We start from the raw sequence: 15,300 nt of genomic DNA, 5'->3' as shown, positions 1-15,300 counted from the left end.
GAAGCCAGGGCTGCAGCTGTGGGATTGAGTCAGCCGCAGCTAAGAAGGCCTACTCTTGCACAAATTTCATGCATCGGGCCTCTAGTTATAATGATAAAGCAGACACTACATCAAGAAAACAACACTTCCTAATATATATGCACCCAACCAAGGAGCATTGAAATATATAAAACAACTATTCACAAAACTAAAGGGAGAAACAGATCAAAAGACATAGTTGGCTCCTTTAATACTACATTGACAGCTCTAGAGAGATCAACCAAAGAGAAAATCAATAAAGAAATATTGGCGTTAAATGAAACACGAAACCAAATAGACATAATTGACATTTACAGAACCTTTTATCTCAGAACATGAGATTATACATTCTTCTCCAGTGCACATGGAACATTCTCTAGGATAGACCACATGTTGATTGGGTCACAAAACTAGCATCCACAAATTCAAGAAGGTTGAAGTCATACCAAGCTCATTCTCCAACCATGATGTCTTGAAATTAGAAATCAACTGCAAAAAGGAAGTAAAGAAACCCAAAAATACAGGGAGACTAAAGAATATGCTAACAAAAAAATGACTGGGTCAAAGAAGAAAGAAAAGATGAAATCAAAACATATATAGAGACAAATGAGAATGACAATACAACAGATCAAAACTTCTGGAATGCTGTGAAAGCAGTAATAAGAGAAGTTTATCTCATTACAGGCCTATCTAAAAAAAAAAGAAAAAGAAAAGAGAGAAATCCCATGTAAACAACCTTACATCACATCTTAAAAAAACTAGAAGAGGAAGAACAAAAGCAGCCCAAAGTCAGCAGAAGGAAATATAAATTACAGCAGAATTGAATGAAATGTAGAGAACAAAAGGATTACACACAAATTTTAATAAAACAAAGAATATTAGGAAAGACTATATTCCACCAAATTCAAGAACCAAGAAGAAATGGATAAATTCCTAGAAATATATAACCTTTCTAGATTAACTCATGAAGAATTGGAAAATTTAAATAGACCAATCAACAGTGAAGACATTGAAACAACCATCAAAAACCTTACGAAAAAACAAAAGTCCAGGGGCAGTGGCTTCACCAGTGAATTCTACCAAATGTTCAAGGGAGACATAAAACCTATCCTTCTCAAACTTTTCCAAAAAATTGAAGAGGGAATACTTCCTAACATGTTCCATGAGGCCAATATAACCCCGATACCAAAACCTGGCAAAGATAACACACACAAAAAGAAAACTACAGACCAATATCTCTGATAAATACAGATGCAAAAATCCTAAATAAAATACTAGCATATTGAAAGCAACAGTACAACCAAAAAATAATACATCATGATCAAGTGGTGTTCTTTCCAGGGGCACAAGGATGGTTCAACATACTCAAATCAATCAATCTAATACACACATTAACAAAAGAAAGGATAAAAATCATGTGATCTTATCAACAGATGCAGAAGAAGCACTTGATAAAATACAACATCCATTTATGAGGAAAACACTCAATAAAATAGGAATAGAAGGAAAGTACCTCACCATAATAAAGGCCATCTATCATAAACCCTCAGCTAATATCATACTCAACGGTGAAAAATTGAAACCTTTTTCTGTAAGATCAGGAACAAGACAAGGATGTCCACTCTCATTCAACATAGTGAATGTCCCAGCCAGACGAATAAGGCAAGAGAAAGAAATAAAAGGCATCCAAATAGGGAAGGAAGAAGTCAAACTGTCACTTGTTGTAGATAGAAAACCCTAAAGACTCCATCATTAAACTATTAGAAACAATAAATAAATACAATCAAGTTGCAGGATACAAAATCAATGTGCAAAAATCCACTGCCTTCAAAACAAACAAAACTTCAGAAAAAGACATGAAAACAAACAAACAAAAAAAAACACAATTCCTTTTGCATTTGCAACCTAAAGAACAAAATACCTAGGAATAAACTTAACAAAGAATGTGAAAGACCTATATACTGAAAATCACAAAGCATTATTAAAAGAGATTGAAAAGGACACAACAAAATGGAAAATATCCCATGCTCATGGATTGGAAGAATCAACACAGTTAAAATGGCCATATTACCCAAGCCAATATACAGATTTAATGCAATCCCTATTAAAATCCCAATGTCATTTTTAAAGAAATAGAACAAGAAATCATTAGATTTGTATGGAACCACAATAGACCCCAAATAGTCAAAGCAATCCTAAGAAAAAAAGAACAAAGCTGGAGGTATCATGCTGACTTCAAATTATACTACAGAGCTAGCTATGATAATGAAAACAGCATGGTATTGGCAGAGAAAAAGACACAAGATCAATGCAACAGAATAGATCCCTGCTATAAAACCACATGTATATAGACAGATATTTTTGACAAAAGAGACAGAAACACACAGTGGTGTAAAGACGTTCTCTTCAATAAATGGTGCTGGGAAAACTGAAAAGCCACATGCAAACGAATGAAACTGGATTACAGTTTGTCCCCATGTACAAAAGTTAATTCAAAATGGATCAAAGACCTATATATAAGACCCAAAGCAATAACTAACATAGAAGAAAACAGGTTCCAAATTTATGGACCTTGGTTGTAGAGAACCTTTTATGAATTTTATTCCAAAGGCACAAAAAGTAAAGGCAAAAATAAATGAATGGGACTATATCAAACTAAAAAGCTTTTGCACCTCAGAAGAAACTGACTGCAAAACAAAAAGGCAGCCAACCAGATGGGAGATAATATTTGCAAACAGTAGCTCCAACAAATGTTTAATTTCCAAAATATATAAAGAACTCATAAAACTCACCAAACAAACAACCCAGTCAAAAAGTAGGCAGAGGATCTGAAAATACACCTCTCCCAAGAAGACATAGGAACAGCCAACAGATATATGAGAGGATGTTCAACCTCACTGGCAATTAGGGAAATGCGAATCAAAACTACAATGAGATACCACCTCTCACCTGTTAGAGTGGCCATTATCAACAAAACAAGCAATGACCAAGTGTTGGAGAGGTTGTAGAAAAATGGGAACCCTCATTCACTGCTGGTAGGAATGTAGACTGGTACAACCACTATGGAAAGCAGTCCGGCAATTCCTTAGAAAATTAAGAATAGAGCTACGAGAGGACTCAGTAATCCCTCTCCTGGGTATATACCCAAAAATCTCGAAATCATGTGTTCATGAAGATATATGAGCCCCTATTTTCATTGCAACATTACTCACCACAGTGGCCAAGACATGAAAACAACCAAAGTATCCTGTGAAAGTGGACTGGATAAAGAAAATGTGGTACATATACACAATGGAATACTACTCAGCCATAAGAAAGGATGGACCTTCAGAACATTATGATAAGAGAAATAAGTCAGTCAGAAAAAGCTAAGACCCATATAAGTTCACTCATTTGTGGGATATAAAACTGAAACTCATGAACACAAACAGCAGTGTGGTGATTGCCAGAGGGAAGGGGGTCCTATTATATGATAACAGAAGATTTGACTTTGAGTAGTGGGCACACAGTATTTACAGATCTTGTAACATAGAAACCCACGCCTAAAACCTCTATGTTCATGTTGACCAATGTCACCCCAATAAATTGAAATTTTTTAAAAGTTAATTTCTTTATATTAAAAAAGCAAACAAGCAACAACAAAAAAGATCTAATACTGCTATGTGCAGTGTCTGGGTTTCAGCACTTAGGAACTATTTTAAGCATTTGGAAATTTTGCATTATGAGGTCATTTTCATTGAAGCATTAATTTGTATGAATACTGTATAGCTATAAACTTAGATTAAATCTTGCTAGAAAGAGTTTAAGTTTGCATAGATGTTTATACTGGTGATTCTTGTGGCCCTCTCTTTAATCTTGATCCTTCGTGAATCATAGAATCATATTTCCAACTGCTTACTGGAAAGTTAGTTATTTTCATGATCATAGTATCTCCCCTGCCAGGTAAATATGGAAAATGAGTTATTTTCAAAGAAAAACACACACACACACACACACATATTCCCGTTGATTAACATCACTGAGGCAAGAAATACTGTCAGCAATATATCCTCTATCTTCAAATTAGTAGAGGCTTCCCTTTTAATTTCACCCCTCCTCTTAATCTACACTAGGGCCTATTTGCTCACAGCATCTCCCAATACAAAGTTATATAATAGCATTTCAGTAACTATTAAACTCACTTCTTGAAACATATCTCATTCAAAACTAAGTTATCACAGATCAATTTTATTGATCTGTAACATGAACTAAATTACTTCTTTTCATTACATTTGTGACTAATAATTGTATCATTTTTATTAAACACAATATTTATCAAAATCAATGAAACAAATTCTCCAAAACTAAAGTAAAAGGGGGATAAGTTGTATTTAGAACAAAAGCACAAATTCTAGGCCTTAACATTAACAGGCTTTAGATATTTTCAGTATATATTGCTACTTACCTTATGGGCAGGGACCAGATTTACCAAAACTGTATCCAAAAGCTCCTGAGATACTGTATCACCTTCACAAATAATGGAACTCATGAGGTCTACCATGTGCATATGAACTTTCTGATTGTGGCCATTGCTGAAATTCAAAATAGACATTTAGGGTGTAACTAAAATATTCATTATTTAATCATAACATGGTACTAATAAACATTACACTTTATAAAAAAGATACTAAAATATTAATTATATCAAATTCTATATATTCATTTAAAGCTTCCCTGGCTCCCAAATCTTATAATAGTATCCAAAATCTTTTTTTAAACTACATTTCCTGGATTACTTTTCCCTAATTTTAACAAGTCTCAAAATCAAAAGTAATTAACTCAAATGCAGCTTTATATTTAACTTCAGAAAATCAAATTGTTTTGCTGAAATTCATTATAGTAATTTTAAAGAACACACAAATAGTTCAACTATTCACATGAATTAAGGAGTCAGTAACACATAAGTTAATAAAAAGATAAAAATATAATCCAAGAAATATTTTTATATTGGGTATAGATTGCCTTAATGCTACTCTTGTATTATTTTCTACATCACAAACTTGATTAAGTTATATTTGTTTTTTAAAACATCTATAAAAATGTTAATGAATTCTTAAATTACAACTCTTAGCCTTCCAATATTTATAACAAACACAGTTTAAGCAGATTCATCTGTAAGTTAAAACCCTTCATATTTAAAAAAGTTATATTCCTAATAAAATAAACTTACTTTATAACTGAAAATAATGTTCTGTATAATTGTGTAAAAATTTCATTGCTATCTTCCAACTCAAAGCATATGTTATATGACTTGACCCAAGCAATGTTCTAAAATAAGAGGTAAAAAAGATGAAAGATAAACACTTTAATTAGTGCAAATATAAAAGCACAAATAATTTAAAATGCCATTTCAAGATATAATATATTGCTTACCTCAAGTAAATAAAAATACCTATTGAATTGTGGGCTCTTTGTATCCTCTAACCCCTTCAACTGCCTTGTTATAAACATAAATATATCCTTAAAAAAAACACAAAGTATTGTTTAGATTATAGAATGCTAAATTAAAATATCCAATGCTAAAGCTAATTCAGCACTGGTATCTATCCTAATAAATTATAAACAACCAAAAAAAATTGCATTTGGCTGGAATTTTTTAAAAGGACATCATCATATGAAAATACCAATTATCTTACTACCCTTCATAGGAAAATAGAAAATCATTTACCATAATCTTAAAGTAGAGAAAAACTTCATCTTACAGCAAGTTAAAAAAATAGACCTAAAAATTGAGTGAACTAAAATTTATGCTAACTTTATCAGAATAAAAGAGGTAGCAATGACTGGAAATTGATCAGCTTTGCTAGAACAGCACCTATGTATGGTAATTATATAGCAAGAACACAATTTAGGAGCTTTAAAATTCCAAAATGAAATCTCTAAGTAAAAAGACAATAGATCGGAGAAGCTTAGAAATTTTAAAAAGACCCTTAAGAAGTTAACTTTTAAGCTTCCTATCTAATTGTTATAATTATTTGTTTCTCCCCACCAGTTTTCAATCTATCTCTATCCCTTGCTTTCTATTTTTGGGTTCACTCCCCACCTCTGATGGGGGGGCGGGGGGACGACGACGGGTGAGAGGAAATGAGTTCATGTGTCTCTCTCACGTGGATATCTCTCTCTCTTTCTCTTTCTCTCTCTCCCTCCTTCCCTTTCTCCCTGGGCCCCCACCCCCTGCTAGCTCCCTTCCACTCTCTCTAAAAAGCAATGGAGAAAATATCCTCTGGTGAGGATTAACACCAACAAAAGAGGGGGAAAAAAAGTTTCCCTTAGAAGTAAAATGATAAACAAGCTTATTTTTAAAAGGGAAGAAATGTAATATGCTGATGACGAAGTATATTTTCAAGAAAAACACTATCAAAGTACATCCTTAAAAAATGGTTACTATGACAGTACTGTGCAAAATTTGTCTATGGGAACTGTCATGTTGACTACCTGAAGATGGAAAGGCAACAGTCATTTATAATTTCTCCAGCAATCACTGACCTAAACGTGAAGTCAGGTGTAGTGGAAAGGTGAGAATCAAAATGTCACAATTTTCTATTATTACTACTATAGGCAAAGAAAATTACAACTTTGATGCAAATAGAGTGAAAACTATTCGATAAATACTTAAAAGCACCCTCAAAATGACTATTTTATAAGTACTACCCCAATAAAATGAAAAAAGTATTTATAATTAAGACCCAAAAAACAGACCACAAAAAATAAGATGCCCTTATTTTTTCAGCTATAAAGTAATCCAAAGACTCTAAACTCAACTCTTCAATGTTCTTCTCACAAATTGTCCTGTTATAAATAGAACAGATATGTCGCTATTCTTTTGGGAGAACTTTTCATCACCCTGTAGCCTTGACATAGGTCAGATTATGAAAAATAAGAAATCCACAATAGAGGTAGAAAAAATCATGTAACAGCACTAAGTTACACTTCCCTCTTCATGAGAATGCCAATAAGACACCTGGTGAGGAAGAGCCACAGTCAATCAAATACAATCACTCCTTAAACCAATTAAGCACTTCCAAATGAGACGTTCAAATTAGAAGTCAAGATATACACCTGGGTGTACAACTCCACAGACCAGCTCACATTAGTTAGTGAAGTCTCTGATCATTCTCAACTCTTTCAACATTCAATTCCACTTTTAAGTAACAAATACTTGCTCCTACCACCGCCATCCTGAGATTCTTTTACCAATTAAAATGTAAAACAAGTAAATACATCTAGTTTAGGCATTCCATACTGAAATTTGGCAGACATGATCAAATAAGCAGGTTCTTCACTCCAATTATCAAGAAGCAACTGCATAAATTCAAGAATCAAGTCTTGGTTGTTTTTCACCAGAGTAAACCCAGTTCCTGACACATAATTAAGACCAATTATTTGTTAAATAAAATAAACCTAAATTGACTGCTATTTTTTCACACTGGGTATTAATAATCATCTCATGGATTCATTCTCTAACCAATTTGTCACAATTATCTTTTACTGTGTCTTTTGTTGTCAGTTTTTCTAATTTTCTCCCTAACCTACTTTATTCATTTTTCTTACTGTATGCTATTTCTACAGCTAGATTAATCACGCTATTCTACTTTTCTCATCTTTAAAGATTTACCATGCATAAGGCTTTATTTACAACTACTATAACTAGGTCTTTTTTTATTTCATTAAAATTTTGTTCGTATTATTTTCTTCAACACAATTCACATCACACCTCACACCTTACATTAAATGGATTAGGATTCATTCATATATATATATATTTTTTAGAAGCCCTGCGCAGGAAATCGCACAGCCCCGCCCATCCACATGCGCTTCACTGCACTGGCCGCCAGCCTTGCTGCGATCAGAGCCTGTGGGCCGCGGGGGAGGGACCGAGAGGTGCTCCATGCACTTCATGGTGACCGGTTGTTTGGTCATTACGGCCACAGGCTTTTTATAATATAGATTTAGGTTTTTACTGGATACTGTCTTTTAAATAACAAACATGGTCTTTAACATGGATTTTCAAAAGAGAAAACCATTGTCCCCCAAGTAATATGGAAATAAAGCTAATGATGACATAAAAAGTATAGAATAAACACCAGAAACTGTTTTCTAAAAGCAAGTACTTAACGGGGATAGCGTTATGGGGAGAAAGTAAGTTCTAAAGAAAACAGAAGTTTAACAAAAGATTTCAGCAGCTAATGTCTAATGTCTAAGAAGCCAAAGAAATTACCTAAACACTCTAACTCCCATTTTAGTTAGAAAGATAATAGAAGTATCAGTCAATCTTGGCAGTTCTTTAAATCAGTACTTGCCTTTAGTTTATCAGGGGATGTGTAAGGAGCTTCAGGAGCATAAATCCTGAAAATATCAGCCAGGCAGCAGGCTACCAGTAGGCGAACATCTTTATCGGGATGCTTGAGAAAAAAGTCTGAAGCCAGATGTAAAGCCAGGTTTAAATAAAGCTCCTTTTCTTCTTCAGAGTCCTGGTCCATATCCATGAAAGTTTTCACAACCATCTATACAAAAACACATTAATCAAGTAATGAAATCCTTCATGTACAAATAAAGTTATTTGAAATAAAAGCCATATTAATTGCAAAGGTTAAACTTCCAATAAATATACTTTTATTTTTCCCCTGGAAGTGTCTACCTAAGAGAACAAGATCCTTATAAAACTATAGGGTAAATAACTTTTCTTTAAAAGACTAAGTAAAATACTTTTAATTTACGCATACCTGCTAACCAGATTTTAAAAATTTAAAGCTACCCTTACATAGTGCTTCTGATCTCACTGACACAACTGGAATAAAAGGAGTATGTCTCTTCTTAAAAACAGCATCCTTTTAAAATAATATATCTAATCCTTTTAAGAGAAAAGTATACCTCTAAAGAAAAACCTAGAATGACAATTTACTTTTCCATCTAAGCCATAAACCACTCCAGATACATGGATTAACCCTTTGCACTCCGCTGTCCCCTCTCAGGGGACATCGGAATTCTAGCATATCACTCGGATGTCCCCTCTCAGGGGACATTGCAGTTTATTAGTGATTATGGGGAATTGAGTTATTTCAACGCAACTTTTTGAGACATGCATGTTTCCCTGAAGTTTTATCTTGAAATGGCACAAGAAATTAAATCAAAATATCGTAAAATTACTAAGATATATACAAGAAATGTCAGCGGGTTTTGTGTCAGATTAAACAATAAACTACATATTCCCGATGTAGTTGTCCCGATGGGACAAAGAAAACGGGACTGCATTGTGTGTTCTAACAGGAAAACACCTGGTGGCAGGCGTCAAACCACTTATTACTGTCAAACATGCACTAATCAGCCTGCAATGCATATTGGGGAGTGTTACAAAACTTATCATACTGTACAAAATTATAAACAATAAAATATTGTTTTTTTTGCAAATATACATTCCTCGATGTCACCCAATTCATATAAGTCCAATATCATTATAATACATTACTTGGTTCCAAAATTATACTAAATAATACGAGGGTCTGTAAATGCACGTTTCCGCCGCAAAGTAGCGTCAAGTAGCTGGTAGCCAATGTCCAGAATGGTTCGGAGTGCAAAGGGTTAATATATTCAGCTAAAAAAGAATATGTAAACAGATTCAAGAAAGGATGGCAAAAATGCATCCCTAAATGTGAAAAAGCTATCCTGAGAGACTACCATAGCATCCAACAAAATATTTCTTGTGCAACAGTAAAAGATAATATGATATGGATAGTTCATTAGTAGGACTCAATAGCATGTATAGAATGAACCTACCAGAAATGGTTCCTTTTTCAAAAACGTTTACATAAAAGAAGTAGGATAAACGTAAGAATGGGGAGAAACAGTACAGTTTGAATTCTGTGAAGAGCTTTCTCTAATTTCCGTAATAGTAGTTATGATGAACCCTTAGTCTATACTATTACCACTTCAAATAAGACAACAAAATTGCCTAACTTGACATAGCACAGGAAAGGTGACCATCTGGCATCCACTAGGTGGTGCTGCAAATACTAATCAACAACGAAGGCTAGCCACCAAGTATCAATGTCTAGGAATTGGTCTTGGAGACATACTGCAAGAATTTCCACTCTGCTGTAGAGCTAGACTTCTGAGTAATAAATGTCCAATGTCTTACTGAATTCTCAGAGCAGCCGTGAGAAACTGTTCCTCACAGAGTAGACCCTCAGTTCTATTATGTCAGATGCCAGAATCAACAATAGAGTAATTCTTCCAGATGAGCACTACAGTTTCAGGGTATAATGTCCAGATTACTCTCCTAACTTTTTAATTTTATTACTTTCAAGATATATGCTTTGATGACCTAGTGTATTATGAAAAGAGACAAAGAAAAAAAGACGTATATGCAGAGAACTATTTCTTTCTCTACAGTGACATCTTACATATTAACAAATTGTTATAATTTATAAAACTTACAGCTGTACTTGGACATGTCAAAAATTATTATCATCCCACACTAAATCCTGTTTATATTTCTCTAAGAAGTTTGCTAAAATAATGGTAAGTGTAAATTAGGAAAATTAAAGAAGATAAATTATATTAATCAGAATACAGTTGGGCATAAATGTCTACAAAAATAATGAAAGCATACTACAAATACTAAATGTAAGCACTATACAAAATATTCTAAGACTAACAAGTAAGTTTACTCAAGGGCTAGATAAGGGTGAATGCCTCACTACTGTCTACAACTTAAATAGTGGCATAAACTCATCAATAACTCATATGAGTCCTCTGAATTAAAAAAGATGTTTGAGAAAATAACATCTCTAAAAGTCGCTAAACACTAATCAGCTTATAAGTGTAGTCTCTGTGTTTAACATAAGTTTCTTAGGAAACAATAGGGTTGTTTACCTATCATTGCTGAAATACAAACAAATATGAGGAAATGAATGTATATGTTTCCCTAAAAATTCTGTAAGTCAAGAGAACATAGATACACAGAAGAAAACAAAACAAAAGAAAACCCGATTCAGAATTGTAGCTTTACTATTTTTAATAAGATATATACTGGTTCCTAACTAGATAAAATATCCACATATTGGGAAATTGAATCTGCTCAAAGATGTGTTTGCTTTTGAATAACAAGCATCTGATCTTTGACATCCTAATACTTTAAGCATAAAGGCTATAACACTAAGACTTTACCATGAAATTTAGAGTAGTATTTGTATTAGGGTCCTTTTCTTATGATAAAAATAAACCACACATCAATAGCTATAAAACAGTACTTTGCTTTAAAGTTCCTGGGCCTTCATTGATTAATTATGGCAAGTTTTTTATCTTGAAATATAAGTAAATAATGACCTATCAAGTAAAATAAATGACTCAGTTGATTAAACCAGGAGGGGGGAAAAACACTCAAAATTTTAAAAAATCTGAACTCGTAAATCAATTTAACATTCTCCTTGGCCACTCTCTTCCTTAACCATTTTAACAATCAAGAGACCATCACTGACATGAAGGAAAAGGAGAAATATTATTCAAACACATATGAAGAGACTCTAGCCATAGAATGACGGCCTCAGCTATAGAAGTTCACCATCAATGTTGATTCATTCACACATGTCAAAGCAGAGAGAAAAGATACAGTAAAGCTCTTTAACCTACCCTTAAATAACTTACGAAAAAGTAAAATATAGCCTGAGTATTCAGAACAAAAATTTGAAACTTCCTTTCTCATATGAGACAACTTTCTATAGACAAAAATGAATATGAATATTGTGGATTTGTTCTTTATACTCAACTATAGTAGGCCCTAGAAAATCTGAGCCTCACCTTTCTAATTGCTCTCCCATTAACAATAGCTAAGAAACACTACAGTTCTTTATTACCGCCACTCTCTGAGATCCTTTCCCTCCCATTCCCTGCTTTGATTTGCTTTTTAAAGTTACCCTAACAAGATACAGCACTAATCAAGCCCCACACCCTTAAAGGGATTTCAGGGGAAAAACAAAACAAAAAAAAAAGAACCAGAACCAGTTTTACTCACCTTTAACCGCCTCACCATCTCTTCTTTAGATATTTTATCTGAGATTTCCTTGACACCAGGAGGATAAGTAATTTTTCCATCATTGGTCCTCGTCTTTGAATGAGCCATGATGGAAATATTTTTACCCCTAAAACAAGAAAGTGATTAGTTGCAAACCAAAAAGTTAAAAAATATTCATAATAAACATGAGAAGTAACATTCCTAATTTATAGTAATTCACCTACCTAATTAATGAAAAGCATTTTATTGAACATTTCCCAAAATTTTTTTTCATTTTCATTAGTGGCAAGCTAGTTTATTTACACTAACCCTCCAACTACAAAAACTAAAAATGACAAAAAATGTGCAAATTAGGTATATTTTTAAAGTGCCACAAATTTCTCTGTTCAAAATCTAAGACAATATAGAAACCCAGGGAAGTAAATGGAGCACTGGAGCATTACACTATATCCACTTATGCCCATTGGACACTTGCCAAACCTGAAAAATCTAAAGTTCAGTTTTGGTGTTCTTATGGGGCAAGGAGGAGAGCAGGAAAATCTAAATCTGTTGAGGTAGAATGTCAAATAAGAGACCTCCTGACATTAATGTGAAATACTACGCCATCCCCCAAAAGATAACACCTGCAAAAAAACACAAAAAAAGAATAAACCACAAGTAAAATGTGCCCTTGCCCCCATCACCACCCACAGGGGACAGCAGAGAAGGCTGCCTTGGTACTAAGTAAAAAACTAATACAAGGGAGCAAGAGCTCATTAGTGTTGACCATGGGTCTTGCACATTTACTGAGGTTCACATTACCTAAGTAGTCCAAAGAACCTCAACAAATGAACTCAGTGACCCCCTTATTGGTTGTACCCCCAGCACCTAATATAAATAATTCTAAGGCCCTGCCAGCATCGCTCGGTGGTTAAGCCCTAACCTATGAACCAGAAAGAAGGTCATGGTTCGATTCCTGGTCAGGGCACATGCCCAGGTTGCTGGCTCAATCCCTAGTGTGGGGTGTGCAGGAGGCAGCCAATCAATGATTCTTTCTCATCATTGATGTCTCTGTCTCTCTCTCCCTCTCCCTTCTTCTCTGAAACTAATAAAAATGTATTTGAAATAATTCCAAGTCCTGCCTAGAGGAGAGCATGTTCATTCTATGCCTTAATGACGTTTCTAGGACAGTGAACATTATCAAGTCAAAAATAACTAAGTGCCTAAGGAAACAAGGCAATATGAGGAACAACCAGCCGAAATATCAGATGTCAAGAACAGACCCACAAACAATTCAGATATTATAATTATCAAACAGGTTACAAAAGTACTATCTTTATAATTTTAAAGAAATAAAAGACAACTCTGAAATATCTATAAGGAATAAAAATTATAAAAAGTAAATTAAAATATTTGAACAAAAAAAATAGAACTTCTAAAAATGGAAAAGTAAAGAACTGAAATTAAAAATTCAATGGATAAGTTTATTAGATTATAAAAAGCTATTAAAATTAGTGACAGGAAGAGAGGTCAGAAGAAATTATCGAAAAATATAGAAAAGGGAAACATAAAAATAAAAAGAGAAAGGATAGAAAGATTTAACTTATGATTCATGGAAGTATAAGAAGAAATGAGGCCGAAGCCCCTATCTGAAAATACCATAAAACACCAATCCACAAATTAAAGAAGCAAAACAACTGAATTCAAAGTATTAGTAATAATAAAACAAACAAAATCTTAAAGCAGACATATTACCTTGACATGAAAAGTATTTAATTTAAACTAATAGGTTCCTTCTCAACTGCAAAAATATAAGCCAAAATACAGCAAAAATGTCATCCTCAGTGTGGGGAAAAAATTTGATTGCAGAGCTCAAGTTTACATTAACATACATAGCATGTAGAACAGCCGTGGGCAAACTACGGCCCACGGGCCGGATACGGCCCGTTTGAAATGAATAAAACTAAAAAAAAACAAGACCGTACCCTTTTATGTAATGATGTTTACTTTGAATTTATATTAGTTCACACAAACACTCCATCCATGCTTTTGTTCCGGCCCTCCAGTCCAGTTTAAGAACCCATTGTGGCCCTCGAGTCAAAAAGTTTGCCCACCCCTGATGTAAAACATTGCTTAGCACAGAGATTTTAAAATTTAAATATAGAAAGCTTACTAAAAAACCATAAAAATATAAGTACAAGATGTTGAAAGTAAAAGGAAATAAATATACACCATGCAGTGACTAAGGAGAGTACTTAAGCTAAATAGAAGTTTTAAAATAAAAATTAAAAAGGTAAGCCCCAGGACCCATTCCTTGGTATTAACTCAACAGATATACATACAATTGTCCACCACAAGACAGGCATAAAAATGTTCATAGCAATATGCTATCTAATAAAAGAGTAATATGCAAATTGACCATCACTCCAACACACAAGATGGCCGGGAGGGTAGGGTAGTTGGGGGTACCAGGCCAGCAGGGGAGGGCAGTTAAGAGTGACCAGGCCTGCAGGGGAGGGCAGTTGGGGGGGACCAGGCCTGCAGGGGAGGGCAGTTGGCGGGGACCAGGCCTGCAGGGGAGGGCAGTTGGGGGCGACCAGGCCTGCAGGGGAGGGCAGTTGAGGGCGACCAGGCTGGCAGAGGAGGGCAGTTGGGGGTGACCAGGCCAGCAGGGGAGGGCAGTTAAGAGTGACCAGGCCTGCAGGGGAGGGCAGTTGGGGGTGACCAGGCCAGCAGGGGAGGGCAGTTGGGGATGACCAGGACTGCAGGGGAGGGGAGGGCAGTTGGAGGGGACCAGGCCAGCAGGGGAGGAAAGTTGGGGATGACCAGGACTGCAGGGGAAGGAGGGCAGTTGAGGGGGCCAGGCCTGCAGGGGAGGGCAGTTGGGGCCGACCAGGCCGGCAGGGGAGGACAGTTGGGGCCGACCAGACCGGCAGGGGAGGACAGTTGGGGGAAACCAGGCCTGTAGGAGAGGGCAGTTGGGAGCGATTGGGCCAGCAGGGGAGCAGTTAGGCGTCGATCAGGCTGGCAGGGAGCAGTTAGGCGTCGATCAGGCTGGCAGGCAGAAGCGGTTAAGGGCAATCAGGCAGGCAGGCAGGCGAGCGGTTGGGAGCCAACAGTCCCAGATTATGAGAGGGATGTCCTACTGCCACCCTCAATCCCCTGAGAGTTCCCAGATTGGAGAGGGTGCAGGCTGGGCTGAGGGACAACCCCCCCCCCCCGCCCCAGTGCACAAATTTTGTGCACCGGGCCTC

At 35.5% G+C, this 15,300-nt stretch overlaps 1 protein-coding gene across 8 annotated transcripts in view; it reads right to left on the bottom strand.

Annotated features, from left to right (window-relative positions):
- PDS5B (PDS5 cohesin associated factor B) overlaps positions 1 to 15,300 on the bottom strand; it is a 238,784-nt gene that overhangs the window by 150,019 nt on the left and 73,465 nt on the right. For all 8 annotated transcript variants that reach the window (XR_002827660.1, XM_014449724.2, XM_023748999.1 and 5 more), the window contains 5 exons: positions 12,068 to 12,194; positions 8,358 to 8,561; positions 5,431 to 5,517; positions 5,228 to 5,325; positions 4,463 to 4,589 (listed from right to left, as the gene is read on the bottom strand). Coding sequence is in view for 7 of the 8 variants with exons in the window: in XM_014449724.2 (XP_014305210.1) it covers positions 4,463 to 4,589; positions 5,228 to 5,325; positions 5,431 to 5,517; positions 8,358 to 8,561; positions 12,068 to 12,175 (624 nt within the window). In the remaining variant the exon portion in view is untranslated. The remainder of the gene's footprint in view (positions 1 to 4,462; positions 4,590 to 5,227; positions 5,326 to 5,430; positions 5,518 to 8,357; positions 8,562 to 12,067; positions 12,195 to 15,300) is intronic.

The sequence above is a fragment of the Myotis lucifugus genome, unplaced genomic scaffold (assembly GCF_000147115.1).
Source record: "Myotis lucifugus unplaced genomic scaffold, Myoluc2.0 scaffold_7, whole genome shotgun sequence".
In the NCBI taxonomy this organism is placed as follows: Eukaryota; Metazoa; Chordata; class Mammalia; order Chiroptera; family Vespertilionidae; genus Myotis; species Myotis lucifugus.
The sequence above is the reverse complement of the archived record's forward strand: the minus strand, read 5'-3'. Positions and strand labels throughout refer to the sequence as shown.